Source organism: Cucurbita pepo, chromosome 16 (assembly GCF_057944985.1).
Source record: "Cucurbita pepo subsp. pepo isolate OVF chromosome 16, ASM5794498v1, whole genome shotgun sequence".
Classification (NCBI taxonomy): Eukaryota; Viridiplantae; Streptophyta; class Magnoliopsida; order Cucurbitales; family Cucurbitaceae; genus Cucurbita; species Cucurbita pepo.
Window position 1 is genome coordinate 1547556 of NC_141813.1, and position 26151 is coordinate 1573706.

The following is a 26151-nucleotide window of genomic DNA, read 5'->3' on the forward strand; positions in this document are numbered from 1 at the left end:
ATCAGTCTCAACAGTAAACGACATTATTAAGTGAGAGTGGTTTTCTTCATGGTCCGATCTTATGCAATACTCATTGCATAGGACGCCCCCACTCACATGTCTCAATATGTACAATTTAGTGATCACATTGTTTATATCATATACAAAAGTGGGTCGCATCCATAGTGTCCCTAGAATAAGGTACTTAGCCTTATCCGTATACTATAGATTATTTTGACTAATACTTGAATTTGATCCACTCTTATGTCTCTACATACAGTTCAAGTAATCATACTTTAGCAAGAGTGTTCTTAGTTTATTGGATTTGGATTAATGATCGTAAAGTTCACTTTATTCAATAACAATCCTTACTGAATAAACAATAATAATAACTTTATTGAAAATAGAATATGTTTTTGTTTACAAACTATGAGTTTTAGGACATAAAACCCAACACCTTCCTCAACCGCTGCTGGTGCTGACCTGGTCTCTAATCTTGCCTACAATCAGTGGTATGATAAGGATCAACAGGTTCTTAGCGGCCTTCTCCATGTCTGAGGAGATTCTTCACAATGTGGTTGCCGCTACTATGTCCAAGGAGGCGTGGGATACCCTGCAGCGGATGTTTTCGTCGTCAACTCGTGTTCGCACTGTTCAGATCCGTGTTGAGCTCGCCACGTCCAAGAAATGCGATTTGTCTGCTGCAAATTATTTTCGCAAGATCAAAGGGCTGGCCACCGAGCCGGCTGCCGCCGGCTCTGCCTTGCAGGATAATGATGTCATCTCGTATCTTCTCGCTAGTCTTGGCCCTAACTATGATCCCTTTGTCACCTCGATGACTATCAAGAGTGAAGCCCTCACGCTTGACGATGTGTTCACACATTTAATGGCGTTTGAAGCTCGCCAACAACAACATCAAGCTGAACTTCAGTTAAATCCTGGATTTTATGCCAATTATGCTGGTCGTGGTGGCCAGCATAAGAACCGTGGGCGAAGGGATCGTGGTCATGGCCATTCTCAAGGTGGTGCGCCCTCTCGTCCCACTGGTGATCGTCGTGACCCTTCTGCTCGTCCTTCCTGCCATATCTGCGGCAAAGTGGGGCATACTGCTATTCGCTGCTGGCATAGGATGGATGAGTCCTATCAAGTTGAACCTCCTTCTGCTCCTTCTACGGCACTGGTGGCTACTTCCTCTTACAAGATTGATCCAAATTTGTACAGCGATATAGGCGCCACTGATCATATCACCAGTGACCTGGATCATCTCGCTGTGCGTGAACGCTATCATAGAGGTGAACAAGTTCAAGTCAGCAATGGAGCAGGCTTGCGTATTTTGCATACTGGTCATTCTTTAATTAATATTGTTGCTCATCCTCTTGCATTGCGTAATATTTTGCATGTGCCTGAAATTTCAAAACATCTTCTTTCCGTTCATAAATTTTCTGTGATAATGACGTATTTTTTTAATACCATCCTTTGCATTTTTCTATTAAGGATCGACAGTCGATGAAAAGTCTTCTAGACGGGAGGTGTGAGTCTAGTCTCTATCCTATTAAGCCATCTGATGTCGATGATCTCAAGCACGCCTTAGTGAGCAGATCTACTACTCACACCCAATGCATGCACGTCTTGGACATCCTTCATCTCAAGTAGTAAAGTCAATTTTGCGTCTCAATAATATTTCTTGTGTTAGTGAGTCACCTTTGTTGGTTTGTAATGTATGTCAGTTAGCAAAAAGTCATCAGTTACCATATACTAGTTCTTCTCCTAGGTCTTCATCAGCTTTGGAATTAATTTTTTCGGATGTATGGGGTTCGTCACCTCCATCTATTGGGGGTTTTAAATATTATATTAGCTTCATTGATGATTTCAGTAAATTTTCGTGGATCTATTTGATGCAGAATCGTACAGAAGCTCCTCGTATACTTTTGCAGTTCCAAGCTCATGTTGAGCGTCTCTTAGATATTAAAATCAAGTGTGTCCAGTCTGATTGGGGTGGGGAATATCAGAAAATTCATAATACATTCTTTTGTTCCCTTGGAATTGCTCATCGTGTTTCGTGCCCTCACACGCATCAACAAAATGGGTCTGCTAAATGCAAGCACCGTCATATTATTGAAACTGACCTAGCCTTTCTAGCTCATGCTGATGTACCTATTAAATTTTGGGATGACGCATTTCTTACAGCCACATATCTCACCAATCATCTTCCTACTCGTGTCATCGATAATAAAAGCCCCTTAGAACGTTTTTTTCATACCCCACCAAATTACTCCTTATTAAAAGTTTTTGGGTGTGTTTGTTGGCCTCATCTTCGCCCTTATAACAAACAAAAGCTCTCTTTTTTATCCAAGGAATGTGTCTTTCTAGGCTACAATTCCTTACGTAAAGGGTATAAGTGTCTTGACACTGATTCTAGTCGTGTCTATATTTCTAGAGACGTCATATTTAATGAGAATGTTTTTCCGTTCAAGAGAGCCCCACCCAATTCTTCCCCAACCTTGCAGCCGACGCAAAATGCCCCTGATTTGTGCACCTTGCATTTGGGTAGCAGCAGTACTGATATGAACCAAAAAAACATCAATCATACAATATACTTCAATGAAGATGTGAAGAAAAGGTTGTCAAAATTATCAAAAGAATGTTTCAATTCATGCCACATTGAAGAAGAATGAAGTTTGATTGTTATAAATTTTGGGTGGGTTACAATTTAGAGTAATTTAGAGTTATTGTGTTTTAAAACTTTATTTTTAGGTTACATTTACATAATGGCTAATTATGGCCATAAAGTATGAATGTTAAACTCTTGGAATGCCTTTCATTTTGTAGACTATATAAAACCATGTATGTTGTATTTGTAAGTAGACTTGGAAAACACAGTCAAAGAAGCATTTGTGCTCTTCTTTAGCCAATGGCTAAGTTTCTTTGCAATTCTATGTAGTTTAGGTTGCATGTAGAATCATTCAAGCTCGACATGATCAATCTTGCTTGTGGAATGATTCGAATCTCAATCAAGTGTTCTTGTCTTGAGATATTTAATCAACAAGAATCATTCAAGCTAGACATGATCGATCTTGCTTGTGGAGTGATTCGAATCTCAAACAATGTTCTTGCCTTGAGATATTCGATCAACAAGGTAATCCGAATCTTATTTCCCAACCTTGCAGCCGACGCACAATTCCCCTGATTTGTGCACATTGCATTTGGGTGGCAGCAGTACTAATTTGGATAATTATCATATGAATATATCTGTGCCTACTAACTCTTTGGATGCAGAAAATTTGGTGCCCACATCAACTTCAAAATTGCCGCTGCAATCCTCTGCGTCGCTGCCGTGCGAATCGCGTTGGATGTTTCACCAATGATTGGGGCCTCGGATCCTCCGCCAGCGGATGATATTGCATAATGTCCGGTCGGATCCTGAGCCGCTGGTCAACCGACTGCTGTAGCACCGGTTGCTCCCCTCGCAACGACTGGTACAGCTATCCCCTCAATTGTGGATCCTGCACCTACTACTCATCCGTATGGTACTCGATTGAAGCATAATATCAAGAAACCCAAGGTGCGTACACATGGAACAGTAACATATTTTGTAGTTTGGTCTTCTGCCTCTGAACCTACTTCACATATTATTGCTATGGAGCATCCCCTCTGGCGTTAGGCAATAATTGATGAATTTCAGACACTTCTCAAAAATAAAACATTGCACTTAGTTCCTCCTCGTGCTGGTCTTAACGTTATTGATTGCAAATGGGTTTTCAAACTCAAGCAAAAGCCAGATGACTCTATTGATCGCTACAAAGCACGCCTGGTTGCTAAAGGGTTTAAACAGCAGTATGACGTTGATTATGATGATACCTTTAGTCCAGTTGTTAAGTCCACTACCATTCGGCTCTTTTTATCTCTTGCTATTTCTCGTGGTTGGGCTATTCGGCAGATTGATACTCAACATGTTTTTCTTCATGGCTTTCTTAATGAAGATGTTTATATGAAGCAGACCCTTGGATTTGTGGATTCTCAATATTCTGGTTATCTCTGCAAGCTGGATAAGTCGCTTTATGGCCTCAAACAAGCTCCGCGTGCTTGGTTTTCTCGCCTTAGCTCTAAACTTTTACAGCTGGATTTTACACCTTCAAAGGCTGATGTCTCTCTTTTCATTTTTAACAAGACGGGCATTCAGATATATATCCTCATCTATGTTGATGACATTATTATCATCAGCTCATCTTCTACGGCTACTGAAAAACTTCTTACACTGCTTCGGGATGATTTTGCCGTCAAGGATCTTGGCATTTTGAGTTATTTTCTTGGGATTGAGGTCCGTCATACTTCCAATGGACTTGTTCTTACACAACATAAATACATTCAAGATTTATTGTCCATAACCAATATGCTCACCCCCAAAGGTGTGCCCACACCTATGCTTCCTATTGAGAAGTTGTTATTGGATGGAGGTGAAAAGCTCTCGCCTGAGGATACTACTTGCTATCGGAGTGTCGTTGGTGCTCTCCAATATTTGTCTCTGACACGTCCTGATATATCCTTCTGTGTCAATAGAGTATGTCAGTTCATGTCCTCCCCGACTTCTGTACATCAGGCGGCAGTCAAGCGAATTCTTCGTTATCTACATGACATTATTGATATGGGCTTGTGTCTTACAAAGTCCAGCACTGATTTGCTGAATGCCTTTTCAGATGCTGATTGGGCCGGGAATCCTGATGATTGTCGAAGCACTGGAGGCTATGCGATCCTTCTTTGGTGGCAATCTTATCTCCTGGAGTTCAAGGAAACAATCAACAGTTTCTCGTTCTAGTACGGAAGCCGAATATAAGGCGGTTGCTGATGCCACCACCGAATTAATCTAGATCCAAGTCCTCTTGCGTGAGCTCGGGATCTCACAAGCGCAAGCACCTAGCCTGTGGTGTGACAACATTGGTGCCACCTATCTGGCCGTCAATCCAATCTTTCATCAACGGACGAAGCATGTTGAGGTTGATTATCACTTCGTTCGTGAACGAGTCAGCTTGATGTGCGACTCATATCTTCCAAAGATTAGCTCGCCGATATTATGACAAAGCCACTGCCAAATCTATGATTTCATGGTTTGTTATGTAATCTCATTATACATCTATAAATACATGAGGCTGTGACCCATATAAGTCACAGTGCCATTCAACTTTGTGACTAAAGCGCGAGACGGCGTGGGCTTGCATTGTCACTATTGTATCCTAGATTGAGTATAAATAGATTGAGTATAAATACATCTATGTAAAGGTTAAGACTCTTCCACAATAATTTCCATTCAATCAACATTTAGAGAAGTGACCTCCAACCTTGTGACTAAGGCCACACGCTCTAACCAACTGAGCTATTCCGTTATTTCGCTATTCCAACCACTCATTGGTAATGGCTCAAGCCCACTAGTAGTAGATATTGTTCGCTTTTGCACGTTATGTATCACCTCAGCCTCACGATTTTAAAATGCGTCTACTAGGGAGAGGTTTCTACACCCTTATAAGGAATGTTTCATCCCCACTATAGCTGATGTGAGATCTCACGATCCACCACCCATGCTGGCACACCGCTCAGTGGCTAACTCTTATACCTTTCGTAATAGCTCAAACCCACTGCTAGCAATATTATCCGCTTTTGCCAATTATGTATCGCCATCAGCATCACCGTTTTAAAACGCGTCTACCAAGGAGAGGTTTTCATACCATATAAGGAATGCTTCATTTCCTTCCCCAATCGTTAGAAGATATTGTCCGTTTTGGCTTGTTACGCATCGTCATCAACCTCATAGTTTTAAAACGCGTCTACTAGGAAGATGTTTCCACGCCCATGTAAAAAATGCTTTATTTTTTCCTCTCCAACAAATGTGCGATATCACAATAAGCAATTAGGATGACCAAGTAGTCTAAGGTGCTAGACTCAAGGTCTCTATGGGGTTTTAGCACTGCGGATCTACCGACTCATCTATAGGGTGCATTGTCACCTTTGTGAAGGACTAGTATCCTAGATTGAGGTCGAACCTCATCATATCTCTTACACAATATTGTCCCTAAATGCTTGCTAGAGTCTTTCTATGAGGTCCATCACCCCCTCACCATTTCCACATATGGCACTCATCATAAGGCCACTTACCTAATTAGCAAGTTTGACCGACCATATGTGAGCTTGTAGCAATGGCTAAGAGATTAGTGGTGTCTAAACCCTTATATAATAAGGAGAGCTTGAACCTCCAACCTTGTGATTAACAACCACACACACTAACCAACTGAGTTATTCCAACCAATCATTGGTAATGGCTCAAGCCCACTAGTAGTAGATATTGTTCGCTTTTGCACGTTATGTATCACCTCAGCCTCACGATTTTAAAATGCGTCTACTAAGGAGAGGTTTCTACACCCTTATAAGGAATGTTTCATCCCCACTATAGCTGATGTGAGATCTCACGATCCACCACCCATGCTGGCACACCGCTCAGTGGCTAACTCTTATACCTTTCGTAATAGCTCAAACCCACTGCTAGCCGATATTGTTCGCTTTAGTTCATTATGTATCGTCATCAGCATCATCGTTTTAAAACGGGTTTACTAGGGAAAGGTTTTCACACCCTTATAAGGAATGCTTCGTTTACCTCTCCAACCACTAGAAGATATTGTCCGTTTTGGCCCGTTACGTATCGTCGTCAACCTCATAGTTTTAAAACGTGTCTACTAGGGTGATGTTTCCACACTCATGGAAAAAATGGGATGTTTAGATATAAATATGGAGATGTACCAACAGATTTCCTCAAAGTCGTGGAGATTTAGATGAAGTAACATTGTAGATATTAATTGAACTCACGTAGATTTAAAATAGTCGTGACAAAAGCAAATAAAATAAAGGTAAAATAAAAATTGATTGAAATCTAATAAAAGTTAGCCTAAAGTTAGGTGTAATTTAAGACGAACAAAATCACAGTTATATCTAATAAAAGTCTAGATTGAAATCTAACAAAAGTTAGTGTCGTCACCACCTAGAGTGGCCATAGGACCCATGGGTGGGTGTGATTCTGGAGTAAGTCCATCTATATGAAATATGAAAGCTCGCCAAATTTGGTAAATTTGGTGTCTATCGAACACTAGACGAATACGAATGCTCGGACACTAGACGAACACTCCACAACACGTATATCCATTCGCCAAAATCAAATCTACACCTGCTAGTTTAAAAATGCCTCAAAATGTTCTTTATGGGAGGTATGGTATTAGCTCTCCACCACCCATGGGTCCTATGGCCTAAGTGGCTACCATATGGCACATACGTGTGTCATAGTGAGGGAAAACGTTTCAAGACAAGTGTCTTGAGCGACTTCATTTGAAATGGGTTTTTCAAAAACAGTATCAGACGGCATCGCAGCCCATGTGTCGGAGGTTAGATTATGCACCAGTTATTCTGAACGAATGCCATAAATGGTCTAGCATGGACACAGGAGAGTCCAATGCCCAATGAGAACCTGGATGGATGGATGTTTAGGATATTCGGATGAGATGATCGACACATGGGTCAGTTCCCAACAAATGACTTGGCCTAGTGTAAAGGCAAGTTAGTTGTGTCGCAGACAATTGAACATGCACACGCAAGCGGCGTATGTGACTGAACAAGGTTGGATTCCACACAAGTGATGTTTAGTTGGCAAAAACAAACCTTGCCTAAGGTCCAACAAAACCACAAATGGCAAAAAATGTAAATAGGGCTTGAGTCCCCTTTAAGGCTTGTCGCAAGCGTGTCAAAATCACGATGCCGCACAATTGAAGAAGTTATGACCCATACCAATGAAACCAGTTGCATCTCCAATATATAGCATTGCTACAATTAATTGACCCTTCTAGAAATAGTTTCAAAGACAGAAATGAGCATAAAGTTGAGGCAAATTCTCTGAAGAATTGTAAATTTCACATTTAAAAGAGGGCATTCTATGTTCATATTAATCTTACAAACTCGTATGTCTACATGCAAAGCAAAGGAAAGAGGATGAGCAATTCAATGAAAAACCAACAAATGATATACAACAAAACAATAGAAACAAAGCCTCCAAACACAACAATCTAACCTTGATCATCATGGCAGATTGCAGCCACGTCTTCTTCTTTGGGCAAAGTTTCTCCCACATCATAAATTTAAACAGCCAACAACAAAGGCGTCTTCTTATACTTTCAATACTTCACTTTTCATCAGCTTGTTATTTTCTCCTCACCAATTACCTTCACTACTTCATCGTTTTGTTGTGCTGGCTCGGTACTGGTTTCCGTTGGAGCAGCGGGCTTCGGTTCGGTTTCTTTCGGTGTCTCCGTCTCGGTCTTCTCGACATCAATGATATCTTCTTTTTTCTTCTCAGATGCTTTGGTCTCATCTGCTGCTGGTGTTGCTTCAACTAATGTCACTACTTCAGTTTCATCAGGTGGTGAAGGCAAGATTACTTTCTCCTCAGGAAGGGTCTCAGAAGTTGTGGGAACAACATCAGCGATCTGTATCCTTTCCGACTCGGTTTCAGGCGCATTTGGTTCGGCTTTATCTGTATGTTTTTCAGGCTCTACTACAGTTTGAGGCACCTTCGTCTCCGCTTCGTCGATATGTTTTTCGGTTTCGACAACAGTTTGAGGCACCTTTGTCTCGGCTTCTTCAGTATGTTTTTCAGTTTCTACTATAGTTTGAGGCACCTTTGTTTGGGGCTCTTCTATACACTTTTCAGTTTGTAGTTCAGTTTGAGGTGCCTTTATTTCCCCTGCTGTCTTCTCACATTCATTTGATTCACTCCCTTCTTTCTGCAGTATATTCAGATTTAGACTATAAGCAAAGAAAGTTTTAGCTGCCATAACATATTTTTCAAAACAAAATTGATCTGAGTAGATCAAACCAAACTTTGTGTCCCATATTTTGAAGCAGTTCAAACCGACAACTTCAAAGCACAGCTACAGCTAAGCTAGCTAACCATTTACAAACACACATCTCATTTATAATACAAAATCAATTTGGGCACCCACCAATTTGCAATGCAAGATTATATTGATCAACAGTCATTTTCCAAGCAATGCACAAACAACAAACTATTAGTAAAAAGAGAGACTAACAAAATTCTACATGCAAACCAGGGTCCCCGCATAGGAGCGGTGTGAGATCCCACATCAGTTGGGGAGGAGAACGAAGTATTCTTTATAAGGGTGTGAAAACCTCTCATTGGTATCCGCATTTTAAAAACCTTAAGGGGAAGCTCGAAAGGGAAAGCCTAAAGAGGACAATATGTTCTAGCAGTGGGCTTAGGGTGGTTACAAGCAAAGACAATAAAAGTACGACCCATGGAAGGTCAGCTGATCCTAAGGCCAACTATGAACATAACCTACAGATCAATATTTACTCGAATCCAACTGTGTTTTGCTGGTTGCAGGAATGCATAACTAGGGCCCTGGGAAGGAAAGAATCCGACCGTGCGGGTGAAAAATGCATCAACCCTTTTCCCATCAAGATCACATGGGAAGGAAAGAAACCTCTATAAGGTGCAGCCAAACAGGTAAGGTTCAATGAGCCATGAAACAGCCATAGAAGAAAGATGAGGAAAAAGGGGGGCCCCTCAAGGAAAGACACTTTTGTTTGTCACCAAACGAATGTGTTGTGGATTATGGAAGATTCTATGTATTGATTCTTTAGTGCAAAAGATTCGAACCTAAATTATCGAAGTCTCGGAACGTCCAATCAAACAAACAGAGTTCTTGAATCGAAAAGGTAACCATTGGAAATGAGGTGAAATTTTTCCTTGAAAGTTTGAATCTCTAAATTCTAGGATGCCGACAAGTCATGAATTACGAAGAAGTGGGCCATTTTGGAAAATATAATTGCAATTATTTATTTACCTTTGGGACGACTGTTCAGTTCGCTTTACGTCCAAAAGAGGATAAAGGTTTTTTTTCTGGAAAAGAGTAAACAAATCTGTTTGGTTCCCGATAAACCGCCGTGATTCGCGAATAAACTCCAGAGGCTCCGAATGAAAAAATGAAAAAGCTATAAAAAATTCAATTCAGAAACAGAGAAACTCCAGGTATCAATAGCAGATTCTTCATTTTCCTATACTTTTTCTCCCATTTCTTTCTCAAGAACCAAACAGCCGAGAGTCCCCTAATTTCAAAATCAACCAGCACAATCCATTCAACGAACAACAAATAGCGAGAAAGAATTTCAACGATAAACAGAGAAAAAAAAAAAAGAACAACGATGAATTCCTTAAACAATATATTTAATTATACTCAACAAAAACAGCATCAGATTCTCAACAGACATTCAAAGAACGATTAGCAATCGATAATCGGAAGAAAATCGAAACAAAATCAGACGATGATTGCGAAATACCTCTTTAAACAAGTTGCTAAGTGAGCGGGTTTTAACTCTCTGATCATCCGCCTTATTGTCGTCGTCATCAACAACAACTTCCTTGCCTTTATCGCTTTGGTTTCCCTCTCCGGAAACTTCCACCACCGGAACCTCAACGTTCTTCTCCGGTTGAACAGCGACTACAGCATCAACATCCTTGTTCTCCGGCTCAGGTGCCGGAGCCTTGCCGGCGTCAACCTTCGGCTTAGTCGCACAAGCTCCCATTTCTCCTCGGCTTGATTGGATCACCTAGTTTCTCTCCAAGGAAGAAGAAGAAGAAGTTCAGAAAGAGAGTTGGAGAGAAATTTGCGAGAGAATTTAGGATTTTATAAGGAATGAATTTGTTCGTGTTTTCCAACAATTTTTCTACCGCGAAACAGAGAGATGAGAGGAGAGGAGAGGAGAGGAGAGGAGAGGAGAGGAGAGGGTTTTTTATTTTTTTATTTTTTTATTATTTTAATAATTATTATTATTATTTAATTATGAAATTAAATTACAGCTAGGCATTGGCGTCATCTGAGCTGGCTATATCATTGTGGAGTTTCTTAATTCCAAGTCGTCCAATGTACACCTCAGCATATATTTTATAAATAAATTAATCTGTGACCAACGATTTGTCACCCGACACCCTCTCTATTTTTTTAAATAAATAAATAAATTATATTAAAATTACAATTTTACCCTTTCAATTTTTATATTTTTTTCACCTAATAAATCTCTCCTAATAAATAAATTATATTAAAACTTCATTAATTTATTTGTACAATTAAAATCTATTAATCTATTTTAAATATAATTTATTTATTTTTTAATTATTATTTGCTTTTATCTTTTTTTATGGTTCTAGCTTTGAGATTTATTTATTTATTTTATTTTTATTTTTTTTTGGTCTCCTAATATTAATAATTAAAATATTTTTTTTTAATTTTAAATTTAAAATTAATAGAAAATTAAACTATCATCTGTTGTCAATGGACTACGACCTGATCTTCTGTCAACTCGAATGGTAAATTAAATATTTATTTATTAAAAGTTCGAGAGGAAAATAAAGTGTGAAATTTAAAACATTCCCTTTTAATATTTCAAAGTTTACACGTTCATGTGTCAACTAATCATTGTTTGTGATTGCAATCCATCGGTGTATCTTAGTTAATAAGTTATTGGTGTAATTACAACTGATCAATACGTTCCTAATCAACTTTTTTATTGCGTCACTGAAGAAATTATCATGTTAATCATTATCAATCTAGTAATTACGCCTATAACTACGTAATGAAAATATATTTAAATTATCAATAGTGGGATTCCAACCTCGTCAAGTTCATTAGTCGATTGAAAATGGAACCAGTGGATAAGATCTCCAAGACATCTGACCGTGAATTTATGTTTTAAGGATAATTACATGTACTAGAGTTGTAGGAGGTCAAAGACAAGATTATACAAGAGGCCCACTACTCGTCAATTTCAATATATCTTAATAACATCAAGATATATCAGAATCTGAAGCATTTCTATTGGTGACGTTATGTGATGAAAGACATAGTAGACTATATTAGTAAGTTATATGGTGTGCTAGCTGGTAAAAGCATCGAGGCAAAGGCCAGTATGGTTAGAATTGCTAGGGTTTTCACAATAATCTAGGTCTAGGTCATCATCGATCAACTCACTAAGTCTATCTACTTTGGAGACAGTTCTACACGATAGAGATAGCGAGGCTTCATAGATTACCAATAAGAATCATTTCAAACAGAGATTCTCGATTTACCTCCAACTTTTGGAAGAGTTTGGAGAAGGAAATGTGGTCGGGTTGGATTCCAGTGCAACCTGACAGACATAATGTTGAATCAAACCATAAAAAACATGTTTTGAGCTTGTGTCTTTGGTTTTATAGGGAATTGGAACAACCACTTACACCGAATAGAATTTGCCTATAACAATAGTTATCAGACTGACATGTCACAAATCAAAGTGTTGTATAGAAGGAACTGTCGATCACCAGCCTATTGGAGGAGGAAGTCGAATAACGTCCACTTTTAGGAATAAAGTTGGTCCAAACCATAAACGATGTCGTCTATAAGATACGAGCAATGATGCAGAAAGCGTAGAGCTAACATAAAACTACACACCCGAGACACGGGGAGATTTATAATTGGGAAGAAAAAAAAAAAGAAATTAAATTAATAAAATGGTATTAGATTGGTCAAAACTCAAATGGGTTTTGATTACTAAAATTAGATTGCAAAAACATTTATTTGAATGATTGGAAATCACTATAATTAATTAATTTTATTTATTTGTCTTTTTCCCTAACATTATCACTTATCAACAATTAAAAATTTAAATGCAATAATAGAGACACACAAAATAGTATCTAATAATTACCTAACTTTTTTTTTTTTTTTTTTTAAATATTTCTTTTTTCAATGTAATAATATTTTATAAGCCCGCATGTTAAATGGACATTTTTACTTGAATCACGTTTAAAGAAAACGATTAATAGAACGATATTAATAGCCATCTTTAACCGAGCGCATAATAGTTTATTGATTATACGTTCTTACACGAAAGATGAACGAAGTCAATTTATAGATATCTATTCGCAGTCAAAAACCTCATTTTATATCATCAAAATTCAAGCATTCAACCATGAACAAAATAAAAATCAATAGTGGATATTGTTGAAAGTCAAATGAATTATATATATATATATATATATATATATATATATATACCCATAAACAACTTTGTTTTTAAAACTTGGGTAATTTTGGATCAAGGATTAAAATATTTGATGAACTCTAGGGTTTTTTGTTTAATTTTTTTGGGGACGAGACGTGTGTTCTTGAAAAATCAATAGAAAAACGTTGGCATTAATTAATTTGTAGTTTATGTTTTAAATTAATTTTAATTGTTTTTGTATTATGTTATTTATTTATGATCGCGGGTTTAGTTCGATTGAATTTAGTCTAGAGTTAAATTTTAAAAAAATACATTATTAAATTTTTTATTTATTTTAATAATATCTTTAAATTTAATATTTAAATTAATTTAGAATAGAATTGGTTAATATTTTGTTTTTAAAATATTTTAAAATTATAAATTAATTAAATACATAATAATAATTTTGAGGTAAGAAAAGCAGTTGTTATATATTTAAAACATAAACACTAAAATAATATTGAAATTAAAATAATTTAAATTAAATAATATTATAATTATTAATGTTTGATAAAATAATGATGAGTTGGTTCCTTTGAATTGAGGTGGAAGGGTTGATAATGAGGTCGTGCCTCCCATTATTATTACTATTAATCATTAGTGTTTCACAACTAAACCCCATTTATAACATCTTTCTAACTTTATTCAATAATATATTCTCGGGTTTGATCCGAAACATCTTTTAGATTAACCTGAAACTAATTTTCTGTTGATTGAGTTGGTGACCCGAGCAACCCGAATAGAGTTCACAACTCAAACTAACTCTCTATTTCATTACTCGTCTAAATTAGTCGATGTGGGACTTCTATCATCCAACACCTCCCCTCGAACAAAGTGCGCCTCCCCTTAATCGAGGCTCGACTCCTTTTCTTTAGGAGTTCTTTGTTCGATATTTGAGGATTTACCAATCTATTGGCACGACTAAGTTTAGGGCATCGCTCTGATACCATGTTAGACGAATACGACTCTCCACAATGGTATGATATTGTCCACTTTGAGCATAAGCTCTCATGGCTTTGCTTTGGGCTTCCCCAAAAGGCCTCATGTCAATGAAGTTAGTATTCCTCACTTATAAACCCATGATCATTCCCTAAATTAATCGATGTAGGACATCCATCATCCAACAATCACGACATTATTTTATTATTTTCTTTGTTTTATTTAAATTTTATATTATTTATTTTTTGCTGTTTTGTTTTAAAGCTTTTATTACAAACATTTAAGTCCATGACACCGTTTACTTGATTTCTAAAATGATTTTTCTGCGCATAATAGACATGTCACGCACGTAATGGCAACCTATTCTATTTTAGAACACGTAAATTCCATTAATCTTTAGCTTTTTAATCGAAACATAATAAGAATTATTCATACAAGAAAAGCATCAATGTGAAAAAGAGTCTGAGAGTGAAAACGGTTACGAAAGACCATGAGTCGTTTCAACACGTTTTGTTCTCACTCACATATTTTTTAAGTCAAAAATAAAGTTATTACGAATATTCTCGTGATTATAAATTATAAATAAAGGGGGATTTTAAAACTAATATTAAATTCTTGGAAACATATATACTAACATTAACTAATAAAATATATATTACCAAACATATAACTATTTTAAATCCAAAATAATATTCATAACATCCCATGCACATTATATTTAATAATGCATCTTATGTTCCACAACATATATATATATATATATACACAAATATTAATATTCATAACTATACATTAATTTTAATAATCTAACTTCATGCTTCCATTTAATGATCATAATCTTATTACATGCTTCCAACCATTTATATTTTGACCATTTCATACACCTAAGTCTTAGCTTATTTTAAGGTTAAATAATATTGATAGAATTTCTTTTAATTAATACTTAGATTATTTTCGCTTCTCGAATCGTCTTTTTCAATTCCGTCATGATCACCACCATTTTGTATATACATAATTATTCATTTCTTCGTAAATTTTATTGTTGCATTCTCACTGTTCGCTTGGACTCCTTATTGATCATCTAATTTTCTGAAAACAAGCATTTTCTTATTCCCGATAAAAAAATAATTGGTACAATAATTACATTAAATAATTAATCATATAAATTATATTTTAAAAATAAAATATCGTGTATTTAGAATAAATAAAATCTTATATAATTATAATAAATTATCCTTTCCCATAGTAAAAAAGAACTTATATAATAGGTTTAAAATAATTATTACAATAGAATATTTAATTAATTTACTTAGTAGTTCATTATTATTAATTATAAATTTAATTTTGAATTATATGTTGTATGAATACCACTTTATTTGCGACTCATCTACCAATTATTTATTGTAATATGTTATGTTATATGAATTTTCTATGTTGCAAGCACTTCGGGTATATTGATGTATGTATGATATGATACCATGTTCATATTATGCCTTATTGACACTTGACGGGTCATGTATGATAAGAATGAACAGTTAGTCATGTACATGTATGTGTGTCTCATAGGAAGATTATGTCATAAAAAGTATGGAAGTCTCGTGTGCATCATAACTATGTACCGTGATTGGATCTAATACATGTTGTATATCACGAGCACGAGATACTTTTCTAGTATGTTTCATATGAATACATATACCATCATATGATATGCATTCCTTTCTTTTTGCTGGTTTCCAGCAACATGAACATGTACTAGCCTATAGTCAAGCCTAGGAGGTACGTGTACAAGCTCGCCTAGTGGGTTAATGTTTGCATGCGTAAGCCATGTGTAGAGAAATACTATGCATTAAACTCTACCCAAAAGAAAGTAGAGTCCAATGAATAGTCATAGAAAGCAATGTTCAAACTCCAATAACGGGGTCACTTATTGAATATTTTTAAATGCTCAACCATGTTAAACCATGTTTAACAAGACTCTCATGTACGGATGACAACATTGCATTTAAGTTGTAGCCCTTAAATTAGGGTAAGACAATTGCATTTCTTTTTTTAACACGGATAGGAGAAGTTTTCTTGTATTCCGTTATGTTATCTTACATGTAGTAGCACTCGTGTGACTATGACCTCAATAGCTCCTCACGAATTCAACATCGACAATGTACCTTGACGGTAGGCACAAGTCACAGATTGCGGCATCCTAGCATAAGAGTAGCCGCACAACAGCAGCGTTTCGCTACGATTACCACTCTAGTTGGGAGTTCTAAATTGAAACTTTGAATTTATTTAAGATCCAAGCCACATTAACATTCATTGTGTGATGACTCATTCTAGTCACTTGAGAAAGTTGGGTTTTGGCCCTCAAAATTTTGTTAAATAAGCAATTTTTGTAATCCACCGCTAGCAGATACGGTCTTTTTTTTACTTTTCTTCTCAGGCTTCTCCTCAAGATTTTTTAAACACATCTGCTACGGAGAGATTTTTACACCCTTATAAATAATGCTCCGTACCCCTCTCAAACCTATGAGAAATCTCACGATCCATCCCCCTTCGGTGCCTAGTGTACACGCCCCTTAGGGGCTCAATGTCGTCACTAGCACATTGCCCAGTATCTAGCTCTGATACCATTTGTAATAAATCAAGCTCACTGCTAGCAAATATTGTCCTCTTTGGGCTTTCCCTTTCGAGCTTCACCTCAAGGTTTTTAAAAGGGTCTGCTAGGGATAGGTCTCTACACTCTTATAAAGAATGTTTCGTTCTCCTCTCCAACCAATGTAGGATCTCACAATCCACCCCTCTTCAGAGTTCAACATCCTCGCTAACACTCGTTCCCCAGTCCAATCGACGTGGGATCTCACAATTTCAAACTAAAGAATAACTTCACTAATTCTCTAAAGCTTTTGGAGTAAATTTATAATATCCTTTTCAAATGAGTAAAGAATAGTAGAAGGTCAATGTCAATCAACAACTAAACCCATTGAATTAGTGATATTTAATGATTACATTTCCATACAATGAGAGATGCAAAATGTCAAAAGGTTTTATTACTTTTCAGCTCCTTTCCCTTCCCACGAGTGCTATAATTAGCACCATTCCCATTCTAAATTCTCTCTTAAAAGAGCAAACAAAAAGAGGAGAAACAAAAGGAAGATGAATAGAAGCTTTTGCATTATCATTAAACAGCCTACTACAGCATTTTACCAGCAAAATAATGCAGGTTTTTTGTTTATTGATACAGAGACAAACAAACACTTTTCAACTTTTGCACACAATAAACAATTCTATCTCTCTCTAGCTTACAAGTATCATCATCTATGCAAGAAACAAAGAAAGATATACAATCATATATATATATATATAGACAGAGATTTGAAGGATCTGACCTTTTGAGCCATTTGATTTTGCTGTTCATCTGTTTTTCAGGTGCCTACTTCCACTTGATTGCTGTTGTTGTTGGCTACAATGTAATAATATTCGTCTTTGTCGTTGTTATCGTTGTCGTCATCGTCATCGTCATCGTCTTCTTGGTTCTGATCCGCATTCTCAGCTTTGCCATCGTCTGTTGCTGATTCGGGTTGGTGGCCTTCTTCTTGGCTGCCCATCATGTGCATCAATAGTTCCTCGGGTTTCAGTTCGTGATTCGGATGATTGTCGACGACTTTCTTGGATTTTTGTTTGTACAATGCGTCGAGCTGCTGGAAATACGAACATGTCTTTGAATCCTCGGGTCGCTTTTTGTTGCTTTCCTTTACTTTCTTGAAGTATTTGTTGATGTTCTCCCATTTCTCTTTACACCTCTTTGCATTTCTATCATACCCAAGTTTCTTCATGGCCAATGATATTTCCTCCCAAAGAGGACCTTTAGGGCCATTTTCTTGGTACTTCATCTGCAGGCTAGTCTTAAGCTGAATCAGAGCATCGATCTCGTCTTTCGGCCATCGAGACGAGCTAATCTGATTCGAATTACCATCGTTTCCGTTCTCTCGAGTACTTGTAATTCTGTCAACATTGCTATGATCTTCCCTGCCAGTCAAATTTTCCATCAGAATCAAGCTTTCGGGAAACTGCACCGTGCCGACCTGTTCCGAAAACGCCTTCAAGAACGAAAGAACAGCTGCATCCTTTGCAGCTGCAATGGATCTCTGGTGATTAAAACGCTCTCGCTCGTTCTTGATTCGAGCTAATTCTTGCATCTTCCATTCTTCTTCCCTAGCTAACCTCTCTTCTTCACATTTCTCCAAAACCTCCACAAACTTCTTTTGCAATTTCTCCTGTTTTTCAATCACCTCCTTCATTAACCTCCCAAAAAACTCCACAAACTTCCTCTTCTTCTCCTTCTTCTTCGTCGTCCCACCCGACTCCTTACTCGAGCAAGACGTGGTCGACATCGATATCAAAGTGGTGGTAGTTTCAACGAAATTCGAATCCGGGTTTACTATGGAATATGGAATTGCATTATGAACAATTTTGTTTGGGATTTCTTCCTTTGAATCAGCTTGAGAGGGAAGCAATGGATGATTATCTAGAGCTTCTAATTGCTCAAAATACCTATAATTTTTTCCATTCGGTTTGCTTGATCTGCCATCTTTAGTCCTTTTGTGATACTTATAAATGTTCTCAAACTTCTCTTTGCATTTCTTCGCACTTCTATTATACCCGATCTCAGCTAATTTCCTAGTTGATATGAATCCAACCACTAATCAATGGCATGTACCGAAGGAGCAATAACAAGAAGTAAGGCAAAGTAGATTTAAGTATCAAATCAAGAAAAGAATGGAATGACAATAAATACAAAAACCTTGTGTTTTCTTGAAACCATTATTCTTTTTCAAACCTTGCTTTAGGTTTGATGTTAAACCGATTCATTGGATTAGTCTTGATTAAGCTAATTCTGTAGCGAGTCATCTTGGTATCTAAGAGTGACCATCATAAATTCCAAGTTCGATCCAAGAGTTTTTCATCCGTTAAGTTAGTTTTACTTGTGAAAGTTTGCAAGGATCCTAGCAGCCCTTATCACATAAGATTCAGTTTCAAAACTCCATAGCTTCGATTCAGAACATTCAATTTAGGGAACAACAAATTCCAAACCAGAAGAGCATAGAACATCACAAGTTAATCAGAAGAACGAACCAATTTTCCAGGAAAATCAATGAACAGAAGTAAGAATCCAATCCAAATTCCAAGCAAATAGAGAGTAATCAACAATTCGAACAGTTCGCATCCAAATTCAATCCAAATTCCAAACAGTTCCAAGCAAATAGAGAGTAATCAACAAATAGAAAATCTTCGAATCCGAACTAACCTGGATACTTCTTCCCAAAGAGGAGCTTTAATGCTCGAATCCCTAAACGCAGAGTCCATTCTAGACCGCACCTTCAGTAACGCCATAGTCTCCTCTCGCGGCCACCGATTACCGGTCCAATTCCGGTCAGCCTCCTCCTCAAGTCCGGCGGAAGCCGCCACACCATCATCCTCAGAGGCACGGCTCACGACGGCGGTAGAAATTTCCGGTGAAGGCGAAATTTCGCGCATCAGTTACAGGGATTTTACAGCTTCCGAAGAAGAGAAAAGAAATTAAAGTGCGAAGGGAGGGATGAAAAGTAAGAAATGTAAATAAAAATTTTAAGCTATGGGATTCCATAGCTCACTCTTACCTTCAAGCTTCGCATCCGCCATTTTTTTCATCCTTACCTTACAATTTCATAATTTTATAACTAAAAATTTTTTAAAAATTAAAAAATATATTTTCATTAATATATTAGCTTTAATTATTTATTATTTATTATTTATTTTTTTTTTGTTAGGTCAACTCGACGAACCTGAAAATGGGTTACAATCCAACAAATTATACCCCTACTTTTAAGATTATTATGAATATTAAAAACATTTGACTGTTATAATTGATATTAAGTGTTGTGATTTGTGAATATTTAATATTCTGAAATTTTAGTTATTACTCTAATATATACCGTGGATAAATATGATTTTTTAATAAAAAAAAATAATTATACAAAAAGAAAGAACAACTCGACAACCTAATTTAACCTAAACCGAAAATAAGGGTTGGGTTGGGTTGGGTTTGGGTCAGGTTGTAAACGCTATTTGAATGGCTCGAGTCACCCATCCAACCAATTCAAAATTTCTAATTAATCTAAAAGATTTATCTAATCTAATTCAATCTAATTTTAATCATATAATTTTTTTAGATAAAGGAAAATAATTTAAATTGATTGGTTATAATTGTCCTATTGACTTTTGCTCCAAAACATCTAAAATCACCCACCTGTGACTTTGGGTCAAAATCATGAAATTAAATACGGATAATGATGCAAATCTTATCAATATTCCCCCAAATATAACCTAAATCCAATGCCTACCATAATTTCTAACTTATATCATTAAAAAAAAAAAAATTAAATGTAATTTTTAATTAATTATTAAAATAAAAACAATGTAATAATGATTTAAGCGGCTAGTATTTTACATTTCAATTATATATATATATATATATTAAATTTTGTATTTTAATTAAATTAGTAAATTTTTTAACTTATAAATAAAAAAGATAAATAAAAGTAGGAAAGGTAATTTTACTATTTTGAGGAGGCGATGACATAGAGGAATGTTGATAATGATGGAGGGCAAAATGGGAAATTTGATATCTTTAGCAGGTGATTGGATGGTCAAAAGTCAACAAAAACTTATCCATTCAAATTGGTAAGAATTGGCTGCGGTTGAATTTTCCCTTTTTATTATTATTATTATTTTATTACTATTTTTATTGACTGATGGTCCAGCGCAGCCGATCTTTCCGCTTTCCGGCGTTGGTGTTTTCTCACAAGATACGGCTGTCAAGGGTGACTAAATTGTGAGATTTCATATCAATTGTAACGGACAAATACAGACAATATTCGCTAGCAGTTGCCTCAGATTGTTACAAATGGTATCACTGGGCGTGTGTCAGTGTGAACGCTGGCCTCCAAGAGGGTGGATTGTGAGATACCACATCTGTTGAGGAGGGTAATGAAATATTTCTTATAAGGGTGTGGGAACCTCTTCCTACTAAACATGTTTTAAAAACCGTGAGGTTGACAACGATACGTAACAGGATAAGACGGAACAATCTTCTCCCCTTCTGACGTCAATGAAATCTTTTGAGCCAACCTAAAATTTTTAGTTGGTTGGTGACTCAACTGTTTTTGGGCTTCCTACAAAGCCCATAGGAGATGATCCTTCCGTAAATTAGGGAACGTGAGACTCACTCCCAACAATCCTCAACATAAGCAACCCAAATACAGTTCACAATCTAACCTAACAAAACCTCGGTTGAGTTATAAGATTATTTTTTTAATTATTTAAAAAAAACTCTACTTATTTACCAAATATGTTATATTTGTTAGGTTGAATGACACTCTGACCTATATGCATCACCATCCCATGTATTTATAAATGTGTATAACGAGGATTACATGGTGGGCCTTGAGGTAACAAACCAAGAAATCACACATTTGATCCATAGTAACAAACAGGAAATCATAGATTCTCCTTTGATCCATGGTAACAAACCAGTAGATTATATGCATAGATATGACCTATTCTACGTTTAACACCTCCTCAATCTTTTGGACGATGCACTACCCAGTTTAGATTGCGCCTAAAACTCCTAAAAGAAGGAGTGACAGTGGCTTTGTCATGATATCGGCGAGCTGATCCTTGGAAGATATGAGTCGCACATCAAGCTGATGAGTTGATACTCATTCACGAACGAAGTGATAATCAACCTCAACATGCTTCGTTCGTCAATGAAAGATTGGATTGGCGGACAGATAGGTGGCACCAATGTTGTCACACCACAGGCTAGGCGCTCGAGCTTGCGAGATCTCGAGCTCACCAAGAGGACTTGGATCCAGATTAATTCGGCAGTGGCATTAGCAACCGCCTTGTATTCGTCCTCCGTACTAGAATGAGAAACTGTCGATTGTTTCCTTGAACTTCAGGAGATAAGATTGCCACCAAAGAAGATCGCATAGCCTCCAGTGCTTCGACGGTCATCAGGATTCCTGACCCAATCAGCATCCGAGAAGGCACTCAGCAAATCAGTGCTGGACTTTGTAAGACACAAGCCCATATCAATAGTGTCATGTAGATAACGGAGAATTCGTTTGACTGCCGCCCAATGTACAAAAGTTGGGAGGACATGAACTGACACACTCTGTTGACACAGAAGGATATATCAGGACGTGTCAGAGACAAATATTGGAGAGCACCAACGACACTCCAATAGCGAGTAGTATCCTCAGGCGAGAGCTTTTCACCATCATCTAATAACAACTTCTCACTAGGAAGCATAGGTGTGAGCACACCTTTGGAGGTGAGCATATTGGTTCTGGACAATAAATCTTGAATGTATTTATGTTGTGTCAGAACAAGTCCATTGGAAGTATGGCGACTCAATCCCAAGAAAATAACTCAAAATGCCAAGATTCAAGACGACAAAATCATCCCAAAGCTGTGTAAGAAGTTTCTTAGTAGCGGTAGAAGATGAGCTGATGATAATAATGTCATCAACATAGATGAGGATATACATTTGAATGCCCATCTTGTTAAAAATGAAAAGAAAGACATCAGCCTTTGAAGGTGTAAAACTCATAATAGTTTGGAGCTAAGGCGAGAAAACTAGGCATGCGGGACTTGTTTGAGGCCATAAAGCGACTTATCCAGCCTGCAGAGATATCTAGGATGTTGAGAATCCACAAATCCAGCGGGCTGCTTCATATAAACATCTTCATTAAGAAAACCATGAAGAAAAGCATTTTGAATATCAATCTGCCGAATAGCCCAACCACGAGAAATAGCAAGAGATAATAAGAGCCGAATGGTAGTGGGCTTAACAACTAAACTAAAGGTATCATCATAATCAACGTCATACTATTGTTTAAATCTTTTAGCAACCAGGCATGCTTTATAGCGATCAATAGAGCCATATGGCTTTTGCTTGAGTTTGAAAACTCATTTGCAATCAATAACGTTAAGACCATCACGAGGAGGAACTAAGTGTCATGTCTTATCTTCAAAAAGTGCCTGAAATTCATCATTCATTGTCTGACGCTAGAGGGGATGTTCCATAGCAGTAATATGTGAAGTAGGTTTAGAGGCAGAAGATCAAACCACAGAATATGTTACTATTCCATTTGTACGCACCTTGGGTTTCTTGATATTGTGCTTCAATCGAGTACCATACAGATGAGTAGTAGGTGCAGGATCTGCAACTGAGGAGACAGTCGTACCAGCCATTGCGAGGGGAGCAACCGGTGCTACAACAGTTGGTCGACCAGCGGCCGAGAATTCGACCGGACATTGTGCAATATCATCTACAGGCGGAGGATCCGAGGCCCCAATCATTGACGGAACAACCGATGCTGATTCGCGTGGCAACGACGCGGAGGATTGAGGCGGCAATCCCGAAGCTGATGTGGGCACCAGATTCTGCGTCCAAAGAGTTAGTAGGCACAGATATATGCCTTTGGTCATTCTCCAAATTAGTACTGTTGTTACCCAAATGCAAGGTGCACAAATTAGGGGCATTGTGCGTGGACTATAAGGTTGGGGAAGAATTGGGTGGGGCTCTCTTGAACGGAAAAACATTCTCATCAAATATGACGTCTCTAGAAATATAGACACGACCAGAATCGTTGTCAAGACACTTATACCTTTTATGTAAAGAACTGTAGCCTAGAAAGACACATTCCTTGGATCGAAAAGATACCTTTTGTTTGTTATAAGGGCGAAGATGAGGCCAACAAGCACGCCCAAAAACTTTTAATAAGGAGTAATTTTGTGGGGTATGAAAAAAACGCTCTAAGGGGCATTTGTTATCAATGACACGAGTAGGAAGACGTTTGATGAGATATGTGGCGGTAAGAAACTCGTCATCCCAAAATTTAATTGGCACATCAACATGAGCTAGAAGGGTTAGGTAACGACTCTAAATTTTTTACTTAACTTAAGGTAGCTACTGTATCTCTATCATAAACATTGAATGCGAAAATACTTCATTTAAACTTTCATAAAACATAACCTGAAAATAATACGACTGTCTATCATAATGCGAACGTGTGAGTATACGTGTGAGTATGGGCTCACCAGACAGTTCGCATACCGCTGAGCCTCTTTTCTTGTCGGGCGAGTCTTCTCTGGTAGCTCAACTTTTCCCGGACACCGATTAGAATTAGTAACCATCACGACAGCATTATGTAAAACATAACGATGCTTCGCCTGCCTAATGTATGTACGCGTCCGTACCCTCGTGATGGAATAGGGGTATCCCCCAATGCATAAGCACACATAATGGAATAGGGGTATCCCCCAATGGAATAGGGGTCCCAACATTTTTCCATTTTCATTATCATTTAATCGTTCTATACATATCATATTGTTTTTCATATCATTTCACATATCGTTCATCATTCATATCATATCGTTTCTCATTCTTCAGTTCTCATATCATACCTAATACTAACGGGGTTATATTTCATGTCATTTATCATGATTTCGTGTCATACATATCATGGTGTGTACACACAATTTAAGAGACATAACATAATGTCCCATGCTTTTAACACAACATTTCATCATATACATATTATACCATAACATATTGCATCACAATATCTCATATCATAAACATGTCAATTTATCACATATCTCATACCATAACATATTTTATATCATTTTCATATCATATGACAACATATATATATCCGTCATTCACATGTCGTATCCTAATCATATCATATCGTAAACATTTCGTGGTCATGTCATTCCGCAACTTATCATAGCCTTAACGTTCTTCTACCTATCACAGCGTTACATGAACGTACCTTAGTCATATCATCACAGGAACGTATCCTAACACTATTGTTCTATCAATCTATCACACACCTATCCATTTCTACCCATAACCTAACTGTATTCTTTTATCAATCTCTCATATCCATAGCACTTCGGTATGTAACCTAACCTTAACGCTTCATGAACGTATCTTACTCTTATTGTTACATTCGTTTTGTGCATCCTTCTTGTATCCTATCTCAAACATATCATTGAGCACATCGTTTCGTAATTATTATCATACAATTCACATATTATAACATATACATAACATATCATAAGCATATTGAACCATAAACAATTCACACATATCAATATATATGACACGTGCAGAACCACATGGCACGTGTCAACATCAAATATAACCATGCCGATAGTAAGGCCACTTACCTAATTAGCTTAGGCAGTGTCACCAGTTTATCCTTAAAAAAATTCGATTTTGTCATTTGTATCCAAGTCAAAACCATGACATCAATTTCAATTTTCTAAATTTTACAATGGTCCATGTGTTGGACTTCATGTGTGCATCAGAGACTTTACTAGTAGACTCTTGGAATGCCGTATATATGTATAATGTGACAAAATTTAATAGAGTTTCTTGCCGTCAAATCTTTCCACTTTTATTTTTAGATTCTGTTCACCAAATATTTTCTTAATCTTCCCTCTTCATCTCTGTAATTATTTTCATTGGGTAAACAGATGTATTTTCATTTTCTAAACAGATATTAATCTTCCTTTGTATTTATTTCCATTCTGTAAACAGAGATATTAATCTTCCTCTGTATTCATTTTCTAAACAGATATTAATCTTCCTTTGTATTTATTTCCATTCTGTAAACAGAGATATTAATCTTCCTCTGTATTTATTTTCATTTTCTAAATAGATATTAATCTCCCTCTATATTTATTTTCATTTTGTAAATGGATATTATTGGCCAATTTTGTTTATTCTTACCTCCAACATTTACCTTTTCTTTCCTCAATATTTCCTTTTCGTCCTTTATTTCCTTATTTTCTTCTTTCCTTACCTCCCAGTTTCAATGTATTTATAAAATTGCCAACTAAAATTTAAAATTTTATTGATTCTAAACCAGATCTGATTCTTACAGTGATCTTGTAAAATATTGGATAAAGGAGAGAAGTCCTTATTATTTTATTGATTCTAAACCAGATCCTTATTATTTTATTGATTCTAAACCAGATCTGATTCTCGAGGCCATC

General features: G+C 36.8%; 3 protein-coding genes across 3 annotated transcripts; 1 reads left to right on the plus strand and 2 right to left on the minus strand.

Annotated features, from left to right (window-relative positions):
• Positions 1-529: 529 nt before the first annotated feature.
• On the plus strand, positions 530-4792 carry LOC147787713 (uncharacterized). Its single transcript, XM_087118736.1, has 5 exons — positions 530-1378; positions 1474-1569; positions 1707-1784; positions 1881-2129; positions 3749-4792. Exons 1-5 carry the CDS (start codon positions 530-532, stop codon positions 4790-4792), a joined length of 2316 nt encoding a protein of 771 aa, XP_086974862.1.
• Positions 4793-7903: 3111 nt separating this feature from the next.
• LOC111777153 (uncharacterized) lies at positions 7904-10784 on the minus strand. Its single transcript, XM_023656617.2, has 2 exons — positions 10366-10784; positions 7904-8789 (listed from the first exon to the last, which is right to left on the minus strand). The coding sequence occupies exons 1-2, from the start codon at positions 10609-10611 to the stop codon at positions 8199-8201; spliced, it is 837 nt and encodes a 278-aa protein (XP_023512385.2). The 5' UTR covers positions 10612-10784; the 3' UTR covers positions 7904-8198.
• A 6402-nt stretch (positions 10785-17186) lies between these two features.
• LOC111777121 (trihelix transcription factor DF1) lies at positions 17187-19754 on the minus strand. Its single transcript, XM_023656577.2, has 3 exons — positions 19695-19754; positions 19343-19592; positions 17187-18714 (listed from the first exon to the last, which is right to left on the minus strand). Exons 2-3 carry the CDS (start codon positions 19570-19572, stop codon positions 17460-17462), a joined length of 1485 nt encoding a protein of 494 aa, XP_023512345.2. The 5' UTR covers positions 19573-19592; positions 19695-19754; the 3' UTR covers positions 17187-17459.
• Positions 19755-26151: the final 6397 nt, after the last annotated feature.